The sequence below is a fragment of the Microcaecilia unicolor genome, chromosome 3 (assembly GCF_901765095.1).
Source record: "Microcaecilia unicolor chromosome 3, aMicUni1.1, whole genome shotgun sequence".
NCBI classification, from domain to species: domain Eukaryota; kingdom Metazoa; phylum Chordata; class Amphibia; order Gymnophiona; family Siphonopidae; genus Microcaecilia; species Microcaecilia unicolor.
Window position 1 is genome coordinate 27,739,065 of NC_044033.1, and position 25,284 is coordinate 27,764,348.

At 45.6% G+C, this 25,284-nt stretch overlaps 1 protein-coding gene across 1 annotated transcript in view; it reads left to right on the forward strand.

Moving 5' to 3' along the window:
- The window catches only part of ABCG8 (ATP binding cassette subfamily G member 8), a 71,102-nt gene that overhangs the window by 35,712 nt on the left and 10,106 nt on the right, over positions 1–25,284 (forward strand). Inside the window, exons 7-10 of the mRNA XM_030194581.1 lie at positions 5,480–5,645; positions 13,555–13,647; positions 21,023–21,222; positions 23,576–23,652. Of these exons, the coding sequence (XP_030050441.1) occupies positions 5,480–5,645; positions 13,555–13,647; positions 21,023–21,222; positions 23,576–23,652 (536 nt within the window). The remainder of the gene's footprint in view (positions 1–5,479; positions 5,646–13,554; positions 13,648–21,022; positions 21,223–23,575; positions 23,653–25,284) is intronic.

The window sequence follows — 25,284 nt, forward strand, 5'->3', positions numbered from 1 at the left end:
GAATGCACTTATAAGTCAATAAGAGGAGTTTGAACTGTATGTGGAAATGGATAGGAAGCCAGTGAAGTGACTTGAGGAGAGGGCTAATATGAGCACAACGACACTGGCGGAATATTAGTCGTGCAGCAGAATTTTGAACAGATTGAAGAGGAGAGAGATGGCTAAGTGGGAGACCTGTGAGAAGCAAGTTGCAATAGTCTAAGCGAGAGGTGATAAGAATGTGGATGAGGGTTCTGGTAGTGTGCTCAGAAAGGAAAGGGCGAATTTTGCTTTCTCTCATTTGCTGTGCGGGAATCACTAGTGCGGTTTTGTAAAAGAAGCCCTCAGTTATTTTATAGATCTCTTTCATATCTCCCCTCAGCTGTCTCTTCTCCAAGCTGAAGAGCCCTAGCTTTTTTAGCCTTTCCTCATAGGGAAGTCATCCCACCCCCTTTACCATTTTCATCGCCCTTCTCTGAACTTTTTCTAATTCCGCTATATCTTTTTTGAGATGCAGTGACCAGAACTGCACACAGCATTCGAGGTGCGGTTGCGCCGTGGAGCGATACAAAGGCATTATAACGTCCTCATTTTTGTTTTCCATTCCTTTCCTAATAATGCCTAACGTTCTATTTGCTTTCTTAGATGCTGCTGCACACTGAACAGAGGGTTTCAACGTCTCATCAACGACGACACCTAGATCCTTTTCCTGGGTAGTGACTCCTAATGTGGAACCTTGCGTCACAAGCTATATATTTTGGGTTCCTCTTCCCTACATGCATCACTTTGCACTTGCTCACGTTAAACCTCATCTGCCATTTGAATGCCAAAGTCTCCCAGTCTCACAAACATTCCACAAGAAACATAACCCACACAGAAATATGCAAACAAGCTGAAACATTGTATCAGCACATCAGTTACAGTCTCAGCTGGAACTTCTGATGCCAACCCATCCTTCCACTGGTCATTATTTACAACCTGAAACCCTGGCAGACCAATCGTATCAGGCACTGGTAATTCACAGAGGAAGCCCCTAGACAGGGTGGATTCTCAGACAGTAAAAGATGCAACCAGCAATATACTAGACACCACAGATTGTCTAAACAAATTATGATGGAAATAGTACAGCCTGACACCAGGGACTTAGCTACGTGGGGCCACGGGGGCATGGGCCCCCACAGATTACGCCCTGGCCCCCTCTACATTTGACCTCCCCCACCGCCGCCCGCTGCCCGCCCCCCGCCCCACCGCCGCATCATCAGGTACCTTGTTTGCTGGTGGGGGTCCCCAATCCTTGGCAGCCAAAGAGTCTTCTTCAGCGCTGGTCGACTCCGGTGCCTTCGTTGTGTGATCATCTGTTTCTCACGCCTTACGTCCTGCACCGTGCATGTAGCCCCATAGGGGGGATTGGGGACCCCCGCCAGCAAACAAGGTACATGATGTGGTGGCGAGGCAGGGGGTGGGCGGCGGCAGCGGGGGCGGCAGGGGGGTGTTTGTGGTTGCGGCGGTGGGTGGTCCAAAGTGGTGGTGGGGGGGTCGGCAGCAGGGGGAGGCGGGTAAACATTGCCCCCCCCACCTCGGGCTCTGGCCCCCCTCCTGCTGAGGTCGGGCTACGCCCCTGCCTGACACAATGGATATTACAGGTACCCCCTCATCTCTCTATATAAAACGCACCTCCAACGTTCTAATGAAGCCGGAAGCCTGCAGCCGGAAGTAGAAGTTGTGTAGATTGCTGTGTGCCCATGAGTGTCTGCCCTGCCCTCGCGTCACAACGTGATGACATCGAGGGCGGAGCAGTGACACTCACCGAATCACATCGCTCACCCTACGCACGTCACATGCAACAGCTCACCAACCACAGGTGGAAGGGCAGGTGCACAGCGGCGAATCGATGGGGCACGGGAGACAGGAGATTCGCCGGCTGCCTGGAAGGGGGGGCATGGCCCAGGGAAAGAAGAGCACTGGTGGGGGCAAGGGGAAAGGGAGAATAGCTGGGTGGCTGGAGGGGGGCCACAGGAAAAACTAGAATCGCTGGATGTCTGGAGGGGGGCAGGGGAGAGAGGACAATCGGTGGGTGGCTGGAGGGGGGGCAGGCTGGAGGGGGGCAGGGGAGAGAGGACAATCGGTGGGTGGCTGGAGGGGGGGGGCAGGGGATGGAGGACAATCGCTGGGTGGCTGGAGGGGGGAGCTGGGGAGAGAGGAGAATCACTGGGTAGCTGGAGGGGGAGCAGGGGACGCAGGAGACTCGCTGGGTGGCGGGAGGGGGGGCAGGGGACAGAAGAGCATCCCTGGGTGGATACAGGGGGGGGCAAGAAAAAAGGATAATCGCTGGGTGGCTGCAGGGGGAGCAGGGGAGACAAGAGAATCGCTGGGTGACTGCAGGGGGGCCAGGGGACAGAGCACACACACTCGCACCCAGCAGTCTCACTCTGTTACAAACACATTCACTCTCTCTCTCTCTCTCACACACAGTCACTCTCACACACACTCTCAAACATACACACTCCGACAAAATCCTTGCTAGCGCCCGTTTCAGTTGTGTCAGAAACGGGCCTTTTTTACTAGTCTACTAATAAGTTACAGTATATGTTGTCCAAAGCAGAAAATGTGAAGAGGGATGCTACACGGATGAAATAGGCTAAAAAGTAAGAATGACAATAAATCTCCAGAACTGATAACATAACACTTCATAGGGAAGATCTAGGCGACACTTTAATGGCGGGGAGGCGACATTGAGCTATGGCATCAATGATCTTATCTCCAAGGTACTAAAAGGAAGCTTCAGAACCTCTCAGGAATGTAAGATATTCATTAGCTAAACGATAAAACATTTTGAATGACACAAAAGAAGAAGATAATAGAAAGATTGGTTTCCTCACTCAATTCCAGAGATAGTCTTCCTGTTTTTCTCCCTTACTTTCCGCTCCCTTTTTTTTAAACACAGAACTCTCTCACAATCCTTCTTCTTTACATCTGTAAAATTAATTTATCTGCATAGTGAGCCAGGCTCATTTTTAGGTCATTTTACTCTGCCTTGATGAAGTCAGTATAATTGAAAAGCTGGTAACAATGTCTAAAGTACAAAACCTACAATGCATCGATCTTCCCCTACCTGGGATCCCAACTCTGGAATGCTCTACCTAAACACATTCGGTCAATTAATGAATATCTTCCCTTTATGAAATTATTGAAAATCCATCTATTCAAACAGCTGGTGGATGCTTGGAGAGGAAAACGGTAACTGAATTCAAACATGCGTGGGATAAACATAAAGGAATCCTGTTCAGAAGGAAAGGATCCTCAGGAGCTTAACCGAGATTGGATAGCAGAGCCGGTAGTGGGAGGCGGGGCTGGAGGTTGGGAGGCGGGGATAGCGCTGGGCAGACTTATACGGTCTGTGCCAAAGCCGGTGGTGGGAGGCAGGGATAGTGCTGGGCAGACTTATACGGTCTGTGCCAAAGCCGGTGGTGGGAGGCGGGGATAGTGCTGGGCAGACTTATACGGTCTATGCCAGAGCCGGTGGTGGGAGGCGGGGATAGTGCTGGGCAGACTTATACGGTCTATGCCAGAGCCGGTGGTGGGAGGCGGGGATAGTGCTGGGCAGACTTATACGGTCTATGCCAGAGCCGGTGGTTGGGAGGCGGGGCTAGTGCTGGGCAGACTTATACGGTCTGTGCCCTGAAGAGCACAGGTACAAATCAAAGTAGGGTATACACAAAAGTAGCACACATGAGTTGTCTTGTTGGGCAGACTGGATGGACCGTGCAGGTCTTTTTCTGCCGTCATCTACTATGTTACTATGTTACTATGTAGCTTTACCCAAGTGACCCGACCAATCATAAGTAAACATAAGCAAACCACCTACCTACCGGTTCAAATAACCATTAACTACAATGACTCAGAAAATATCTCCTACCAACCTTCTTACCCTCCATGCTCTTCCCATCTTCTCCTTTATCGCTCCACCGCCTTACCTATCCCTATCCTTTTTCTCATACCTCTTCTATCCCATTTACTCCTTGTTCATTTGTCCTATCACATACATCCTTGTTGATTCTGTTACTATAGATTGTATTCTCTTGTTACTAAGTAAGCCGCATTGAGACTGTGATGAGCGGGAAAGTGTGGGGTACAAATGTAATAAATAAATAAATTAATGCCATCTTATAATTTGGTCAGATGGTCTTTATTTCTAATGACTAGAATTTTGTGCGTATAAAGAGTTTGCATTTGAACAACTTTGAAACTTGTGAGTCGCAGGCCCGGTTCTCAAGTCTTTAACCTTGTCAAGGCTTTGATTCTCAAGGTAAATGTCTCCAAATGGGTTAGAGGGGTCCTTTTACTAAGGAGCGCTGAAAAATGGCCCGCGGTAGTGTAGATGCATGTTTTGGGTGCACACAGAATTATTTTTCAGCGCACCTACAAAAAATGCCTTTTTTTTGCCAAAAACGGACATGCAGCAAAATGAAAATTGCCACGTGTCCATTTTGGACACGAGACCTTACTGCCAGCCGTTGATCCAGCGGTAAAGAATCCAGGCGGTAATGACCTACGTGCATCAAATGCCACTTGGTGAGCGTCCGTTATGCGTGCCTGAAAATAAAAAATATTTTTCAGATGGGCATATAGGACACGCACCAAAAATGAAATTACCGCAAGAGCCATGCGGTAGTCAGGCGGTAACTCAATTTTGACGCACATTGGGTGTGTGTAGACGCTTACGCGGCTTAATAAAAGGGCCTCTAGTTTTGTACACAACCACAAAAAATGAAATTATCAAAACACACACAAAAAACCCCAAATCATTATATATAACAAAAAATCAATACATGTAACAAAATGAACCATCATCCAATAAAGAATATTTATTTTTATTTATTTGTTACATTTGTATCCCACATTTTCCCACCTATTTGCAGGCTCAATGTGGCTTACACAGTACCGTAGAGGCGTTTGCCAATTCGGTTGATAACAGATACAAATTTATATTTTGATCATATGAGGTAGACTGGGATCAGGTATCAAGGGGTCAAAGGGTGAAGATTATAAATTGTCCAGTACAATCATTAGTTATGCTATATCGCTGGGATTTTATGTTGGATCGTTGGGATAGACTTTTTTGAATAGGTGAGTCTTGAGTGATTTCCTAAAGTTTAAGTGGTCATGGATTGTTCTCACTGTATTTTGGAGTTCATTCCATAGTTGTGCGCTTATGAAAGAGAAATTGGATGCGTAGGTTGTTTTGTATTTTAGTCTTTTACAATTTGGATAATGCAGGTTTAGGTATGATCTTGATGATCTGATTCTGTTCAGATCATCAAGAGACAAAGGGCTCAAAGCATGGACATATAACTTATGAAATCCAAGAAACGGTATGTTAAGTTGCCACATCATGTGCCAACATTGCCAGTCATCTCCATCGCTAACAATAATATAAACACATGTATATTAAATTTAGTTGAAACTGTTCATTTTTCTGAATATTTGCCATTTCTTGCAGTTGACCTAGCGAGTATTGATAGACGAAGCAGAGAACAAGAGATGATGTGCTTGGAGAAAACCAGGTCCCTAACTGCTCTCTTCTGGGAGAAGGTCAAAGATTCAGATGACTTCCTATGGAAACTGAGGGAAGGAAATAAAATTGTGATCACCTCCAATGAACAAAGGTAAAATACGTAAAGTTAAAAACATTAAGGGCTCAGTGTAAAAAGCCATACATTACAATGGCGCAGGCGCACTAAGCTTATTTGGACAACATTGCCTTGTTTGGGCAAGACAGACATCTATTAGTATTTTGCTGATGCACCGCTAAGGGTCAGGTGACACCATTTATCAGGATGGCGGTGGAACAAGGAGGATGTTGCTGGAGCAGTGCCGTAGCGAGGGTGGCTGACACCCGGGGCGGTTTGCCGCTGCGCACCCCTCCCAGGGTGCAGCATGGTGCACCCCCCCTCGGTGCACGCACGCACCCCCCCCGGAGCGCGCACCCCCCCAAGGGTGCATTCTTACCAAAGAGGACGGGCAGGAGGGCCTCTCCGCCCCGAGGGCACGTCGCTGAGAGCTGCGTCGGCTCCGCTGGCTCCCTGCTCTCTCTGCCCCAGAACAGGAAGTAACCTGTTCTGGGGCAGAGAGAGCAGTGAACCAGCGGAGCCGACACCCCCCCCCCCCAGCGGCGTGCACCCGGGGCGGACCGTCCCACCGCACCCCCTTCCTACGCCACTGTGCTGGAGGCCTCCACAAAATAGTTATTGTTGGTCTGAGGTGGGGGGGGGGGGGCAGATCCAGCTTCATGGAGGCTCTCTGAGCAAGGACCTCCCTGATTCGGGGGATGCTTCACCTCAGATGACCCTGCTGCTCTTATATGGAATCTTTACTTGAGTCCCAAGCTGAATTAAAGATAAAGAGAGCCCATAGGTTAACTTGGGCATCATAACATTGGTTTCGTTGCTGTAGTAAATTCATTTAGTCTGGTAGTGGAATGGGGGAAAAAGAATTTAAAGAAAATAACACTAAGGAATAAGTGCTGTAAGGAGGGTAAAAGTAGGCTAGTGGGTAAAAGGGAAGAGCTGATGAAATAAGAGAAGGAATGCATTTAATTTAAAGTGAATTAAAATATAACTGGTTAATAGGAGGATGGTTATAGGGGGTGCGCAGATATGTTAAAATGTATTTAAAAGGGGTATAGGAGCAGTTGTTGCAATGTTGGGATGGAAGCAGTTATGTGCTGGAGCAGGCTCTCACAGGCTCGCAAGAACCGGTTGTTAAGATTTTAAGAATTTTGGGAGCCGGTCGTTAAAGTAGGGCCCTCCATGGCTACTTTAACAACTGGCTCCCAAAATGTGGACTTGGGCCCCCTGCTGAATTCTCTTTTACTTTGCTGGTGGGGATGCTGAGCCCTGCCAGCCAAGTAAATAGACTACTGCTGCTCCCCGCTCCTTGTTTCCAGCTCTGGACAGCAGGCTGGGACTTCTCGAGCATGTGAGAGAAGATCCAGCATGCTGCTCGGAGCAAGACATTGGGAGTGGTGGCAGTCCATTTATTGGCTGCCAGCAAAGGTATGCCTAGCATGCCTGCACAAAGGGAGGGAGGGAGGGAGGCTCCCCCCCCCCCCCCCCCCCCCCCCCCCCCGGCCACCCCTGGCCCTTCCAACTGCAGAGCTGGCTATGTCCGGAGAAAGAGCCTGTTGTTAAAAATTTACCAGCACACCCCTGGATGGAAGTTTTGGAGATTGGGGTCTGGAAGCAAATTGATTGGTTATGTAGAGTCTTGGGGCGGGGCTTGGTGAGAGCAAGGGATGCTAAAAAAATTGGTGGGCTTTGTTGTGAGGAATTTTGAGGGTAGTGGGTGGCAGGGAGGGAGGAAGTTCACCTTATTTGAAGTTTAATTAATTTGTTATTCAATCTGTGCTTACCTGGAATTCAGTAGCAGTGTCAATGAGTTGTGTGTGTGTGGGGGGGGGGGGGGTGGGGGGGGTGCTTTTAGAAGTTAACTGTTGCTATTCTGATTTCCTGTGAGCTGAAGTGAGGAAGTGCTGTGTCTGTAGTAATTTATAGTTTACTTTATAGTTTATTAAAACTTGCTAGACTGCCCTAGCTGCCAAGGCACAGCTTAGCGGTGTACAATCTACAATCCTATATAATAAAACGCACCTCCAACGTTCTGAAGCTGACTGCGTGGACATAAGCCTTGAGGCATTCGTGCTTCTGTATCCATCTCCTGAATTGATGACGTCTCCCACTTCCGGGTGCGTCAGCAGCGACAGTGCCCAATCACAACATAGCAGCGCGAGCCAACTCCGTCGCGTACCTGTGCTGACAGGGGACCCCAACTCCCGACAGCCAAAGTCCATCTTTCACTCTCATGGGAAACTGCTTTCAGTTACTTAGGACCTAAACTTTGGAATGTACTTCCCTTAGAAAGACTATACCTCTTCAGTCCTTCAAGACTCTTCTTAAAACTCATCTGTTTTCAGCCTCATTCTCTGTTGCTCCCTCTTAACACCCTCTCTTTTTCCTTCCCTCTTCACCCTTCTGTTCATTCTTCTTCCTCACCCCCCCCCCCCCCCCTCCACCACCTCAGCACAGGAGCCAGATTTTTAGCGTTTTATTGTGAACCTCTTAGTCGCCCGCCTGGGATCAAGTTATGGTATAGCAAAAGCCCGAAAATAAATAAATAAATAAAATAAATAAATAAAACATGGCTATTTTGTAAGTGATCCTATACTCAACTGGTAACCAGTGGTGACGTAATTAACATTGTGTGATCAAAACGACGAGCATAACAGAGCAATCTTATGGCAGTGTTTTGCAGGATTTGTAGTTTCTTACATGTAGAGCGTAGTATGCCTGTATACATGATATTACAATAATCTAAATGGGCAGTAAAGAAAGAAAAAATAAGAGCATGGTCAAAGTGGTGACGAATAACCCAAGTTGATGAAATGTGAAGGAACAATATTTTGATTGGTGCGAAACCTGAGGCAGAAATGAAAGAGAGGAATCCAAAATAACGATGAAACTGGAGTAATGATAGTTCCCAAAAGCAGAATTGGAGCTGAAGGAGTCGTCGAACCACCAGAAAACCAACTGGTTACCATCTTATCTGTATTAAATACAAGCTGGTGTTCCATGTTTTCAGACATTAGCCTCTGGAGCAGAGGGAGCACCTGTAGAGATGCCTGCGGAGGTGTGGATGAGTTTTTAGAATTCTTCATTCAGTTGCTGCAGAACGCCTTAGCACCAATACATGGAAAGCTTATATGACTGGATGGAGGTGTTATCAAAGTTTTATATGATAACTTGGTAGCATTGCTTGGAGCTTTAACGTCTATCTGTTTCTCACCTTTACACTTTTTCAACTGACTTATTCGTTGGCATTTTTTTTGTGCGTTGAGGATGAGTGAGTTGGTTGCCCCGTCTAAGAAAGGGAAGGGAAGGGAAATGGGACTTGATATACTGCCTTTCTGTGGTTTTGCAACTACATTCAAAGCGGTTCACATAGTATATTCAGGTACTTATTTTGTACCAGGGGCAACGGAGGGTTAAGTGGCTTGCCCAGAGTCACAAGGAGCTGCAGTGGGAATCGAACTCAGAAAGCAACAGGTGAGGCAGGCTTACTGAGTGATGTAATAATGGAGCAGAACACACTTCGCCTGCTTATTAAGCATTCAAAAACTGATCAGTTGGGCCATGATACTTGAATCTCGTTGCGGACGTCTCCTCAATTGGTGGCCTGTCCAGCGACTTTAGCTGAATTATATATGTATATATGTCCTGTTGATGGATTGTATTGGTTGGTTCACAGTGACAACTATCCTCTTGTTTTGAATTTGCAGGGGTACTTAAAACTGGTTTGACTCATGTAGGTCTTGACCCTTCATTGTTTGGGACTCATTCATTTCGAATTGGAGCAGCACCTTTTCTGGCTACTAAGGGAGAGAGTCTGGCTTTAATCCACCGAGTAGGGCAGTGGGCATCTGATAGATATTTGGGTTATATTAGAGAAATGGATGGTTAACTGACATTTTTTTTTCTATTTTGTTATTTTATTTTATTAGTTTCTCAACTACGTCTTAATCCAGTGGATGTGTGTATATGGCTCTGTGGACACTCTTATGTATTTTGGGCTGGCAAATGTGCTGAAGAATCCAGATGGGAAAAACATCTTGGTTTAACAGCATCAGACATTACAATTCACTAGTTAGGACTGGGTGGGATGTGCTGGGATCAGCTGCTGCCTACTTTATTTCAGGCTCAACGTTTTTCTTACCTTGATTTGATATTGGTACATTTGGGTGGGAATGATCTGTGTTACGTAAAGGGTGTTGATTTAATTAGATTAATGAAAAGGACTTTTCTTTGTTTAGCGTGTCAGTTCCCTTATACCCATTTAATTTGGTCACAGATAATTCCTCGTTTAAGGCCCTTTTTACAAAGGCGCACTAGCATTTTAAGCGTGCGCTAAAAGTAAGCGTGCGCTAAACACTAGAGACTCCTATATATTCCTGTGGGCGTCTCTAGCGTTTAGCACGTGCTAATGATTAGCGAGCACTAAAAACGTTAGCACGGGATGCTAAGCAGGCGCAAGCTATTGAGCACTTACGTAAGAGGGTTAATGTGGAACTGTGGTTAATGTGGGAGGTATTTCACTCACTCATGATTTATTGATGACTGATTGCCCAGGGCTGTATCGAAGTGGTGGTATTTATTTATCTGACATAGAGTTTAGACATATTTTTTTAGTACAATCCACTACGAGAAAAACTGCACTGGCTCCCAATGAAAGAACGCATTGCTTTCAACATCTGCACCCAGGTCCATAAGATTATCTATGGCGAAGCCCCGGTTTATATGTCTGGCCTTATAGACCTACCAAAAAGAAACACAATTGGATCGTCACAATCATACCTAAATCTTCACCACTCCAGCTGCAAGGGACTCAAGTATAAATCAATCCACGGATCCAGCTTCTCCTATATAAGCACACAACTATGGAACGCATTACCAAAAGCCATAAAGACAACACACGACCACCTCAACTTCCGGAAATCACTAAAGACCAACCTGTTCGAGAAGTCATACCTTACTGATCCAACTTAAGTGCCTGGATTCAGCAACACAACGAAACTAACGAACGTTATATAACTCTTCTTCTCTCGATTCTATTATGTGTCTGTAACATACATCTCATTCTCTACCACATCACTCTGTATTTGTTTCATCACCGGAGGCGGCTTACGCCTCATGGTAATATGTAAGCCACATTGAGCCTGCAAATAGGTGGGAAAAAGCGGAGTACAAATGCAATAAATAAATAAATAAAATCCAGGATTTGCTACAAGCAATTTTTCAGACGCCCTTGGCCGCAGCTGTACAATCTGGGGGCGAGCGGTGACAAGCTCTAGGCTGTCATCATTTTGGCGGTAATATGTCAAACGAATTTCACAGAGCTTAATTTATGGAAAAAGTGATGAATAAAATTATTTGTATTATTGAAAGGGTGATCTGCTTGTATGTGAAACTGCCATAAGAGGAGGTGAGGCTTTGACGATACCGCAGGTCTTACTCGATCAGACATGGGATTAAAGTATTAGGGCCCTGTTGACGAAGCAGCGTTATAGGCGCGTTAATATTTTTAACGTGTGTTAACCATGCACGTGTGTTAACCATGTATGTGCCTACAGTATCCCTATAGGTGGTTAGCACGTGCTCTAAGTAAACACACGCTAAAAACACTAACTCACCTTAGTAAACAGGGCCCGTGAAGGGGCATAATCGAACGGAAATGTCTATCTCCATGGGCGTTTATCTCCGAGAACGGGTCCGTGAAGGGGCGGACCGAAGCGTATTTTCGAAAAACATGGACGTTTATCTTTTTGTGAGCTGGGCGTTTTTGTTTTTCAGCGATAATGGAAACCGAAAGCGCCCAGCTCAAAAACGAATAACTCCAAGACATTTATTCGTGGGAGGGGCCAGGAGTCGTAGTGCACTGGTCCCCCTCACATGCCAGGACACCAACCGGGCACCCTAGGGGGCACTTTTACCAAAAAAAAAAAAACCAAGGTAAAACAGCTCCCAGGTGCATAGCACCCTTCCCTTGGGTGTTGAGCCCCCCAGATCCCCCTCAAAACCTACTGCCCACAAGTCTACACCATTACTATAGCCCTGTGAAGGGGGGCACCTACATGTGGGTACAGTGGGTTTGGGGGGCGGTTTGGAGGGCTCCCATTTACCAGCACAAGTGTAACAGGTGGGGGGGGATGGGCCTGGGTCCACCTGCCTGAAGTCCACTGCACCCCCTAATAACTGCTTCAGTGACCTGCATACTGCTGCCAGGGAGGTGGGTATGACATTTGAGGGTGAAAATAAAAAGTTGTGAAACGGCATATTTTGTGGTGGGAGGGGGTTTGTGACCACTGGGGGAGTCATGGGAGGTCATCCCCGATTCCCTCCAGTGGCCATCTGGTCATTTAGGGCACTTTTTGGGGCCTTATTCGTGGAAAAACTGGGTCCAGGAAAAGTGCCCTAAATTCTCGCTAAAAACGCATATTTTTTTTCCATTATCGGCGAAAGGCGCCCATCTCTGATCGGCCGATAACAACGCTCCAGTTCCGCCTTCAACACGCCCCCATCAACTTTGTCCGCATCCACGACGGAGTGCAGTTGAAAACGTCCAAATTCGGCTTTCGATTATACCGCTTTATTCGTTTTTGTGAGATAAACGTCTATCTCCCGATTTGGGTCACAATATAGGCATTTTTCTATTTCGATTATAAGCAGGTTAGTGTAATAAGAAAGGTCGGTACTGACTAGTCATGTAAAGTGGTACAAGAGCATTGCAGGTCGATGTGAAAACGGTAAAGAAGTTACATGTTGATGTAAATAAAGCTGCGGCCAAGTTTTTGTCCATCTTACTAAGTCGGCATTTGGTTTAATTATTTGTTACTAGTAAGAAAGGCCCGTTTCTGAGAGTAATGAAACAGGCACTAGCAAGGTTTTCATCCCTGGCATTGCCATGATCAAGCTGGCTCCCTCCTTCCATTCCACCTACATTCAGGCTGGCTGGTTGTTTGGTTGCTTCGCTCCCTCCCTCCCTCAGATGTTCAGGCTGCCTGCCTGCCTGCCTGCTTGCCTCCCTCCCTCTCACCTTTAGGTTGTGTCCGTTTTTTGTTTTTTTGCAGCAGCAGCGGCCGGACAGCGATGGAAAGGTGGCAAGGGGATTGATGTTGCTGTGGGGGGGGGGGGGGGCACGTGCAGAGCGTTTTGGAGCCTGGAAGGGGCTTCCTTTGTGTCTCTGTGTCATCGTTCCGTGGGTGGCAGGCTGGATCATGGAGGGACGGCGTGGGGCAGGCATTGCAGAGCGCAGTAGTTGTGTTGTGGTTTGTTTCTTCATGACCCGCCCTCAACGTCATGACGTCTAGACGCGAGGGCGGGGCTGCTGTGCGATGCAATACGTCGATTGTCATAGCTCCGCCCTCCACGTCACGACGTCGTGACGCGAGGGCGGGGCAGACAGTCCTGGGTGAAAAATACAAATTTCGATCTACACCACCGTGCAAGAGGAAGTTGCCGCTTCATTTAGAACGTTGAGGTTGCGAATTATGTCCGGAAGGGGCGTGGCTGAGGGTGGGTCTCTGACTGAGAGTGAGTGGTGCATGAGGTGAGTGGTGCTGACAGCCTAGCCTATCAACACTGTAGGGCTTCAGTGTGTCCCCGCCTTCAGAATGTTCAAGGTGAGAATTATTTATATAGATGAGCGAGTGTGGAAACTAATGTGAATGCCAATGTTAAGGGAACTGCACCAAAATTCAGAGGAAGCTTTTACATTAGGGGCAATTCTTAATTTAGTGGGTTTGCCTGCTAATCGTTCTGCACTTTAGTGTGAGAATTCGACTGCAGATTTTTTTCACACTAAAACCTCACTGCATGGGGAGTAAGATTAGCACAGGAAAATCAAAAGTAAAACACCATGATAAAGGATAGTGTATAGAAATGCTAAATGGTAGTAGTAGTAGTTTATTACATTGGGACCTTATATAGTTTTATGTCAAAGCCATTATTTTTTTTTCTTTCACAGTGCGTACACGACATCTGAAACAGCAATTAACGTGAATTCACGGTCAGTGGATGAACTCCCAAGAGGCTTTAGACAGTTCTGTATACTGTTAAGGTAATAGTTTGACATATGAATATGGGGAAACTATTTTATGATAAACTGGGGTTTCATATATTGAGAGGAAGGGTAAGAGAAATCAGAATAAAATCTTATTCACTTCCATTTATGGTCTAATTCCTTATTTACTAAGGGTTTCACTACGGCTAGGGCTCAACTGGTGATGTTTTGAACCCAGTATCTGACAAGGCAGGATCACTCCTGCCCCACCTGCTAGAAATCAGGGGGAGGGTCTTTGGTAGGGTTGCCATCTAGATCCAGATTCGCCCGACAAGGTTCATCCAGTGCTGGGCTTACTCCATTGCATGCAGGGACATGTGGTTCTGATTTCCCCCACTGGATTCTCTAAGAAAGCAAGGCTACAAGTGCCCGCAAGTGCTCTGTCAGGTGAATCTGGATCTAGTTGGCAACTCTAGTCTTTGAGAGGATGAAGGATCTGAGAGATGCCTCGGGGGGGGGGGGGGGGGGGGGGGAGGTGGAGAAATCTTGTTGGGATGCTTTCAGGAAGTGGGGAGGGGTCTTGCTAGGGCATGCAGAGGTGCCTTTCGGGAGGAGGTACATAAGTACATAAGCACCGCCATACTGGGAAAAGACCAGCATCCTGTCTCCGACAGCGGCCAATCCAGGCTTCAAGAACCCGGCAACCCCCCCCCCCCCTAAAAAAAATAATGTTCAATGGACTTTTCCCTCAGGAATCTGTCCAAACCCCCTTTAAATTCCGTAAGGCCAGCTGCTGTCACTACATGCTCCGGCAACGAGGTGATCCATGTAGGACTTTAACTCTGTCCCCTTTAAGATGGACTCCAGGGCTACCCAGAAATACCCTTTACAAAAGTAATTTTTAAAGGATTTTTCACACATGGAGGCTTTTTTTAATAGGAGTTAATAGAATAAAATGATTGCAGATGATACATGTGTGAAAAGTATGTACGGTGACAAGAAGGCCCAAACTTTTATGCAACTCAAGTATAGGTGTGTTGTGGGGTAGAATTTAGGCACAGCATATGCGCAGTTATGACTTACGTGCATTTTTTAATGAAATATGCCGGCTTGTAACGTTTCTGACTGCTCGTGAGCAGGTGTACATTCCATGGCTTCAATCCAGCCATAATTTCTGCTGGAATATTATTTTATAGAGGTACATAGACTTCCATTTGTCTTTATAAAATCGGCACCTGCTTGCTGTTCATCCCTAAGTGACCTGTTATGAAATTACCCTCTACGATAGTAGCCTTCTGTATGCAAAAATATACTGTTATTCAACTATCAATTAAGTGAGCTGCTGTGATGCAAGATGATGTAAAGTACCTCATTAAAGCAGAAATGTGTGGAAAAAACCCCTTTGCAGGCTTATTCTCACAAAACAGATAACTATACCTTTATGAGGCATAGTTTATGCTCACGTTACCACATGTGCACTTCCCAATGTGCCTCTTAAGCCTTTCACCAGATCACTAGTGGAAAGTTTGTCTTCCCGGTGTCCTGTTATATGACTAGCTAGGGTACCACCTGGATTGACCTTAACTGCTGAACTCTCCATAGCCCAGACTCCGTCCTACAGGCCATCCTTTATACTATATCTTGCTTTGTAGAACATTTGTGACAACTGAGAAGAGCAAATTACAATTCAACTGTATACTGCACTGCAATATGAATGAATCCAGACAGAGGTCGGGAAGATGGGTGCACCTATGTGCCAGGCTTTTGGCTCCCTATGTCTCTAGCTCTCACCTCTAAACCCCTATAGCTGCTCTCACTCCTGCAGCAGCCAACCAACTGCTGCAAATCTCCCAGGTCACCTTAATCTGAATCAAACACTCCTGTGGAGCTAATTGCCAGCATCATACCAAGCTGGAATCACACCCTGTGCGATTTGCCCTCATGTGTCTCTGCCCACTGCACTGCGCCTAAGAGAAAACAATGAATGGGGAGCAATTTTCGCACTCTCACCTCCCGTGTACCCTGTGCAGCTGTACCACTCGCACAGCCCTTGGTACAACCCCTGCCAGTTGTGACCCCCCGGGCTATCACTCCCTACTTCCCTCATTCACCCCCTACCCTCTGCATGCTCTGTGGAATGCATCTTCTCTAGTGGTCATTGTGAGACTCTGGCTAGAATACTGTGTCCACTTCTGAAGGACATTCCTCAAGGCTGATGGTGGGTCTAAAGGCTATCAAAATGGTTTGGTGTCTGCACCCAAAAAACATATGAGATGAGACTTATGGACTTAACTATGCATGCTGTAGAGCAGACCCTGGCACATCATAATAATTACCATATATCATATGGCTATATAGTCCAGAAGCCATATAGTAAAAATAGAGAGAGAGACCATTGGTTATATAGTCCAGAAGCCATGTAGTAGAGAGAGAGAGAGAGAGATAGAGAGAGAGAGAGAGACCATTGATGTATATAAGTACTACTACTATTACTACTACTTGACATTTCTAGAGCGTTACTAGGGTTACGCAGCGCTGTACAGTTTGACAAAAAAGGACAGTCCCTGCTCAAAGGAACTTACAACCTAATGGACGAAATGACAAGTTGGGGCAGTCAAGATTTCTTGAATAGAGGTGAGGTGGTTAGGTGCCAAAGGCGACATTGAAGAGGTGGGCTTTGAGTAGGGATTTGAAGATGGGCAGAGAGGGGGCCTGGCATATGGGCTCAGGGAGTTTATTCCAAGCATGGGGAGAAGTGAGATAGAAAGGGCGGAGCCTGGAGTTGGCGGTGGTGGAGAAGGGTACTGAAAGGAGGGATTTGTTTTGAGAGCGGAGGTTACGGGTAGGAACGTAAGGGGAGATGAGGGTAGAGAGGTAAGGAGGGGCTGCAGATCGAGTGCATTTGTAGGTTAGTAGGAGAAGCTTGAACTGTATGCGGTACCTGATCGGAAGCCAGTGAAGTGATGTTTGTGCAGCGCTGCGTATGCCTTGTAGCGCTATAGAAATGCTAAATAGTAGTAGTAGTAGTAATTTGAGGAGAGGGGTGATGTGATGTCTCTGTTTAATCCACAAGGGGCAATAGTGTTCCATTCAAAAATATAGCGTTGCTCCTTATGAAGAAGAACAGCTGAAATATCACCACCTCGCTTAAGTCGAACCAGTTCCAAACCAACAAAAGCAACCCCAACAAGGATCTGAGTTTCACCGCTCAGAGCGGCGGCTTCAGGAGGTATATATCAACGGCTGTAGAACAAAGTGATGCATTAGAAAATGAATAAACTGTTATAAAGCAAATCAAAATATATATAGGGAAACAACAAGACATATCAAAACATATCAGAAGGGCTAACGGGTTGGAAAAAAGAGCCTCCACCACCCGACGTTCTCCAGGCTAACTGTCAAAAGACGCCAACCTCACTCTGAAAATAAGGAAATGCTAATGATGTCAGTTCAAATAGCAAACCAATCAATGTCTCTGTTTAATCCACAAGGGGCAATAGTGTTCCATTCAAAAATATAGCGTTGCTCCTTATGAAGAAGAACAGCTGAAATATCACCACCTCGCTTAAGTTGAACCAGTTCCAAACCAACAAAAGACAAATCAGAGAGGGTATGCTGCAGTTGAATCCAATGCTGGACATGTGGTGCTTCAGTTACTCATCTGCGAATATCACTGAGATGCTACATAAGTACATGTGTTGCCATACTGGGACAGACCAAAGGTCCATCAAGCCCAGCATCCTGTTTCCAACAGTGGCCAATCCAGGTCACAAATACCTGGCAGAAACCCAAATAGTAGCAACGTTCCATGTAGAACCCCAAAGAGTAGCAGGATTCTAGAATTCTAAAGAATAACAAGGTTCCATGCAGAATTTCAAAGTGCAGCAACATTCCATGAAGAACCCCAAAGAGTAGCAAAATTCCATTTAGAATCCCAAGTACATAAGTGTTGCCACACTGGGACAGACCAAAGGTCCATCAAGCCCAGCATCCTGTTTCCAACAGTGGCCAATCCAGGTCACAAATACCTGGCAAGATCCCTATGTAATTCAGATTTTTAGTCTATGTTTAATATGCCAAATATAGTACAAGTCACTTGGAAATTTAATACAGTAGACAACTTGAGAGGTGATACAATCTGAATTATGTCTTATATTTATTTATTTTATTTTATTTGTTACATTTGTATCCCACATTTTCCCACCTATTTGCAGGTTCAATGTGGCTTACATAGTACCGGAGAGGCGTATGCTGACTTCGGTATGAACCGTTACAATGTGATGTTGTGGTAGAAAAAGGATCATTGCAACAGACACATAGGGAAACATCGAACGGAAGAGTTATGTGAAGCCATTACGTGTTTTGGTTGCATTGTGTAGCAGTGTTCAGGCATTTATGTTGGTTCGGTGCGGTACGCCTTTTTGAACAGGTTAGTTTTTAGTAGTTTCTGGAAGTTTAGGTGGTCGTACGTTGTTTTCACGGTTTTTGGTAGTGTGTTCCACAGTTGTGTGCTCAAGTAGGAAAAGCTGAATGCACATGTATCCCGGGGCTTCGCCGTAGATAATTTTGTGAACCATGGTACAGAGTTTGAAAGTAATGCGTTCTTTGATTGGTAGCCAGTGCACTTTTTCACGTAGGGGTTTTGCGCTTTCAAATCTCATCTTTCCAAATATGAGCCTGGCTGCCGTGTTTTGGGCGGTCTGAAGTTTCTTTAAGATTTGTTCTTTGCATCCCGCATAAATTCTGTTGCAGTAATCTACGTGGCTTAGCACCATTGATTGTATCAAGTTGCGGAATATTTCCCTCAGGAAGAATGGTTTCACACATTTGAGTTTCCACATTGAATTTGTTGGTGTGAGACAGTATTCTTCCCGGCATTTAGAGATATCAATTCATATGCTCCACTGTCAATCAGTATACAACTGAGCACTCACTGATCGACCCCTGATGAAGGCTTTTTAAAAAGCCGAAACACGGACCGTGTAGGGTCCAAATAAAATTGCTTATTGGAGCATCTTACCCTGAGTTTCGACTGATCTCTTGAAGTTGGTTTCTTTTCCACTTTCTTTTGTGCTGTTGAATTTTTGTGGATATTGTGAACCCCCTTTTGGCTTTGTGGTTGTTCCACATTGAGTGGAACATTTTCTTAGTTGTGGATTTCACTTGGCTCTCCAGTGTGAGGTTACGATCCAATGTGACTCCGAGGATTTTCAGGTTGTCTGAAATGGGGAGGGTATAATCTGGTGTGTTTATACTCGTGGGCTTTTCCGCTTTGTATTGAGATGAAAGGATGAGACAGTGTGTTTTTTCTGTGTTGAGTTTTAGTGAAACTTGTGCCCAGAAACAGGATGATGAACAGTTCGTGTGTTCCAAGCATAAGGGCAACGACTACATTGTCCACAAATCTGATGTCCATGCCAGTGCTGTAGCATTGAAGAACGTATTGAGGACTCCATCGTAGATGAAAGAATATCCTCCAAGTTCCTGCTGCGCTTATAAGCAAACTTAGGGGAATCTTCAAACACTGTACCGTATGAGATTGAAGTACATGCCAGAATTTGCATATAATTTGACGAATATGAATAGCATGAGAAAAATAAGGTATAACGCAAACTGGTGTATGTGCTGAAGAAGTAGATCTAGGTAGAGGAAGCCAATCCCGATGATGATATAACCCACGTTTATATGTTTTCCTTACTACATGTTGTGGGCAACCTTGATTTATAAAGCGGGAATACATAGCAAAAGCCTGATCCTTAAAATCTTGAATAGAAGTACAGAGACGTCTCATACGCAGGAACTGTCTTACTGGTATATTATCTGGCAAATGTTATAGATGGTAAATATAATGCAGGTGAGAGTTGCATTCAGTAGTCTTACAAAATACTGAAGCAGAAAATATACCTGATGCATACAAAATACAAATATTCAAAAAATGGGTCACAGATGTACTAATGTCAGTAGAAAGATGTATATTTGAATTACAGGTATTAATGCACTCAAAAATTGCATAAGTAAAGAAGCATCACCTGACCAAATAAAAAATATATCGTCAATATAGCATTTCCAAAATGGTATATACTGAAAAAATATAGATGAATAAACAAATTGTTTTTCAAAACGATCTATATAAAGGCAAACTATGCAACATTTGGATCCAGCTAAATCTCTGTGAACAGCAAGTTTGAACAGACATATTTTAGCTGGAGGTGGGGGGGGGAGTGTTTGGATTTAGTTATAACAAACTATCCAGCTTATTTTCGAACGAGAAGGGCACCCATCTTCCGACACAAATCGGGAGATGGGCGCCCTTCTCCTAAGGGCGGCCAAATCGGCATAATCGAAAGCCGATTTTGGGTGTCCTCAACTGCTTTCCGTTGCAGGGCCGGGCAAAGTTCAAGGGGGCGTGTCAGCAGTGTACCGAAGGCAGGACGGGGGCATTGTTAAGAGATGGCCGTCCTCAGCCGATAATGGAAAAAAAGAAGAGCGGCCCTGACGAGCATTTGGCCGACTTTACTTGGTCCATTTCTGTTCACGACCAAGTCTTGAAAAGGTGCCTGAACTGACCAGATGACCACCGGAGGGTATCGGGGATGACCTCCCCTTACTCCCCCAGTGGTCACCAACCCCCTACCACCCAAAAAACAAAATAAAAAACATTTTTTTGCCAGCCTCAAATGTCATACCCAGCTCCATCACAGCAGTATACAGGTCCCTGGAGCAGTTTTTAGTGGGTACTACAGTGCACTTCAGGCAGGCGGACCCAGGCCCATCCCCCCCACCTGTTACACTTGTGGTGGTAAATGGGAGCCCTCCAAAACCCACCCGAAACCCACTGTACCCACATCTAGGTGCCCCCCGTTACCCTTTAAGGGCTATGGTAGTGTTGTACAGTTGTGGGTAGTGGGTTTTGGGGGGCTCAGCACACAAGGTAAGGGAGCTATGCACCTGGGATCAATTTGTGAAGTGCCCCCTAGGGTGCCCGGTTGGTGTCCTGGCATGTGAGGGGGACCAGTGCACTACAAATGCTTGCTCCTCCCATGACCAAATGGCTTGGATTTGGCCGGTTTTGAGATGGCCGCCATTAGTTTCCATTATCGGCGAAAACCAATGGCGGCCATCTCTAAAGTGGACCCAAATGTTGAGATTTGGCCGTCCCTGGCTGTATTATCGAAACGAAAGATGGTCGGCCATCTTGTTTCAATAAAACGGTCGGGGACGCCGCTTTACGGGACCGTCCTTAAAGATGGGCGCCCCCGTTTGATTTTGCCCCTCTATGCTGTTAAATGCCAATGTAACAGCATAAAATTAGCTTGGCCTAATGATAATTTTATTGGCAGCTGTTTCACAATATTTGAAATTGTTTTGGTAGAAGTGTCTAGGTACAGCCTATGTTGGATCGAATATCCTTAAAAGTGTCATATTTCCTTAGGCGCCAAGTCTCCAACGACTTCCGAGACCTTGTGATGCTGTTGCTCCATGGATTTGAAGCTCTGCTGATGTCGTTACTAATCGGATTCTTATATTATGGGCATGGAGGAAACTCGCTGTCTATCCAGGACACCACAGCGCTGTTGTACATGATCGGAGCGCTAACACCCTTTGCTGTGGTTTTAGATGTTATTGCCAAATGTAAGTATCTTAATTTTAAAGACCCGGCCTTTTTGGCGACATAGACGAATCTACTTCTCAGGGTGTTTCAAAAATTTGAAAAGTGCTATGAAGGCCCTCGTTTACTAAGCTGCATTATGGAAATAGCCTGCATTTTTTTGCCAATAATGCATCCTAATGCCGGAGTTTTCATCGCACTAGAGTTGAATAATAATGAGCTGTGAAGCATGCGATGCAGTTCATTACAATGAAAACGAGTAACACAGCTTATATTAGATTTTGTCAACTGTTATTCATTGAAAATTAGCAACATATGAAGAGATGTTAACTTTCCGCAGGAGCATTGACCTGCTAAGATGGAAGCTGATGCGCCAGGGTGCAAGTTAAATGGGCCAGCACAGTGGAGGAGGGGCCTAATGCGGTGGGTTCCCAAACCTGGTCCTGAAGGCACCCCAGCCAGTCAGGTTTTCAGGATATCCACATTGAATATTCATGAGAGAGACTTGCATGCAGTGGGAGGTAGTATATGCAAAATCCCCTTCATGAATATTCATTGTGGATATCCTGAAAACCTGACTGGCTGGGGTGCCTCTAGGACCAGGTTTGGGAACCACTGGCCTAGTGGTTAAAGCACTGGGCTTGACATCCAGAGGTGGATGGTTCAAATCCCACCGGACAGTTCAAATACCACTGCTGCTCCTTATGAACTTGGCAAGTCACTTAACCCTCCACTGCCTCAGGGACAGGGAAATAGCCAGTGTACCTGAATGTCACTCACCTTGAGCTACTACTGAAAAGGTGTGAGCAAAATCCAAATAAATAAAAAAAAAGTTACAAACATTGCCCCAGGTCTTCTGCTCCCTTTAAAAACATGTGCAGCCCCTCAAACCCATTCCCTACCCCTCATATAAGATCCCCCCACCCCAAATAAGGCAGTGTTCCCTTACCTGGCAGCCTGGGTCCTAGCCATAAGACCATTTTGGAAGCAGCAGTCACAGGGACAGGAGCAACCAGGGAAGGGGCAATGGGGTGGGTTTAGGGACACCAGAAGAAGGCCAGATTTTTAAATCAGGTATCACGTGTATGTGGGGGAGGGGGGGACACCATCTTAGCTGTCAAAGAAATTGGAGGTGGGGATACTAATATGGGATATCTTTTTTTAAAGGATTATAGGTGGGACTTAGTTTGGGGAGTTGACACTTTTACCCTTTAAGAAGGATTGACGATTGGGGGAGGGAGGTAGGATTAGGGATTAGGGGAGGGAGGTAGGATTGGGGTGGCTTGTTCATGTTTTTAAAGGGATCAGGGTGAAGGGCAATTATAAAACTACTGGTAAAAAAGGCCCGTTTCTGACACAAATGAAACAGGCGCTAGCAAGGTTTTCCTCGGAGTGTGTATGTTTGAGAGAGTGTATGTGAGAGTGACTGTGTGTGAGAGAGAGAGTTATAGAAATGCTAAATAGTAGTAGTAGTAATGTGTGAGTGTGTGTGTGTGAGATAGAGAGTGAGTCTGGGTGCGAGTGTGTCTGTGAGAGAGAGAGTGTGTGTGTGAGAGAGTGTGTGCAAGTGCATATGTGAGACACAGTGTGAGAGAGAGAGTGTGTTTCACACAGATACAGTGTGTGCAAGAGAGAGAGTGTGTGTGAGACACAGACTCTCTGTGAGACTGAGTATATGAGACCAAGAGAGTGTGTGAGTGACTGTGTGACACATAGAGAGTGAATGTGATACAGTGTGAGACATAGAGTGTGTGAGAGACAGTGTGTGAGAGTGAGAGAGAGAAAGACATTGACTGTGAGAGAGAGAGAGAGTGTGTGTGTGTGACAGAGATATCTCCCCCCACCCCCCTCTCTGGTGTCAGGCCCCCCTCTCTCTCTCTGGTGTCTGAGCGTTACTGTGCAGGACGCTGAGCTCTGGCTGTGCTTCAAGGAACTGACCAATCCTATTTAACAGAATGCACCTGGAGGTGCGTTTTATTATATAGGATGTGACTTAGCCTTGAAAAGGATAACGGGCTGACTTGGAGCATGATATTCCTGCAGTAAACCAAATTTACTGTGGGAATTTCCCTGTCGTCTTGAACGGGTTAATGAAATGCTTGACAGATATTTCCATGGTAAACTGCACAAAAACTTGCCTTTTACCATGCATTAGTAAATAGGGCCCTGGTTTTGGGTCGGTTAATTGTCCTGCCCACTTTCCCGTCTGTCTGTGTTCACAGAACTTGGCCAAACAGTCGTGGTTCTTTGGAGCTGTGAGCTGCATATATGTAATCATTCATCATACAGAGAACTTTCTAGAACATCTTCAAATCCTAAGAACTGCAGTTTAATAAACCCCTAAATTAATTGGTCATTTTTTTTCAATTTTCATAGGTCACTCAGAGAGAGCAATGCTTTATCATGAATTAGAAGATGGGATGTACTCAGTTACTCCATATTTCTTTGCTAAGGTATCGGATTTAACAGAATTTGTATTATAAAATACTCTACGGCAGTGATACTGAGTTAGTGGCATTTTATCAGAAGGTGACAAAAAGGCCCTTCTACTAAATTGCTGTAAAACTTTGCACATATTTGTTCAGTAAATAGCTTTTATAATTATATTGTATTGAATTTTATGAAAATACAAGGAAACTTAAAAAAAATTTTTTATATGGTTTTGTTTATGATGTTTTAATCCTGATCTAGTACTATTGATTGGCCTCTTTTTGTTACCTTGCTCTGAACCCTTTTTGGGGTTCAATTCCCACTGCAGCTCCTTGTGACTCTGGGCAAGTCACTTACCCTCCATTGCCCCAGGTACAAATAAGTACCTGTATATACAATCCAGCTTATTTTCGAAGGAGATCGCTGACCATCTTCCGACACAAATCGGGAGATGGCCGGCGATCTCCTAAAGCCGGCCAAATCGGTATAATCGAAAGCCGATTTTGGCACTACAAATGCTGGCTCCTCCCATGACCAAATGCCTTGGATTTGGCCGGGTTTGAGATGGCCAGCCTCAGTTTCCATTATCGGCAAAAACCGAAGCCGGCCATCTCTAACATTTGGCCGGCCCCAACCGTATTATCGAAATGAAAGATGGCCAGCCATCTTGTTCGAAAATACGGTCGGCCCCGCCCCTTCGCGACGCCGTCCTCGGAGATGGGCGCCCTTAGATATGGCCGGCCCCGTTCGAAAATGCCCCTCTATGTAAACTGCTTTGAACGTAGTTGCAAAAACCACAGAAAGGTGGTAAATCAAGTCCCATTTCCCTTTCCAGAAAGTGTTCAGTGCCATTCCCAACATGCTGAAAACAAACAAAGCAGATCAGTGACAGATATGAACAAATCTTTATTGCAGGGTTTCAACCTAATAGAATGCCCGACACAGGCCATGTTTCACCCAAAGGGACTACATCAAGGGCTATGCTGCGATCTCTATCTCCAAAAAACTAAGGGGTCCTTTTATTAAGGTGCGCCAAAAGGTGGCCTGCGCTGGTGTAGACGCATGTATTGGTTGCGCACAGGTACATTTTTCAGCGCACCTGCATAAAAGTCCTTTTTGGGGGGGGCCCGAAAATGGACGTGCAGCGAAATGAAAATTGGTGCAAGTCCATTTGGGGCCTGATACCTTACTGCAACCCATTGACTTAGCGGTAAGGTCTCAAGCATTAACCAGGCAGTATTTGTCATCGCATGCACAATGCCGATTACTGCCCGGTTAGCACCGCAATCCAGAAAATAAAAATATATTTTCCGGCGCATGTAGTGGATGTGCGTAAAAAAATGAAGTTACTGCCCGGCCCACACAGTAGTCGGGCAGTAGTTCCAAACTGGCGCAAGTTGGGCGCATGTAGGTACCTATGCGGCTTAGTGAAAGGGCCCCTAAATGGTGTTTTCACTAATTTTCAATAAAAACAAAAGAGTGAGGACAAATGTGGAGGAACTCCAAGAACCTTTATTGGTAATCAACTAACGACCCGACACGGCCGTGTTTCGGCATCAAAGCCTGCATCAGGGGTCAAACGTTTCTGTGTATTGCCGTTGAGGCGCTTTACAGCTGATTTCTCAACTTCTTCATTTTAAGGAAGTCCGACAACC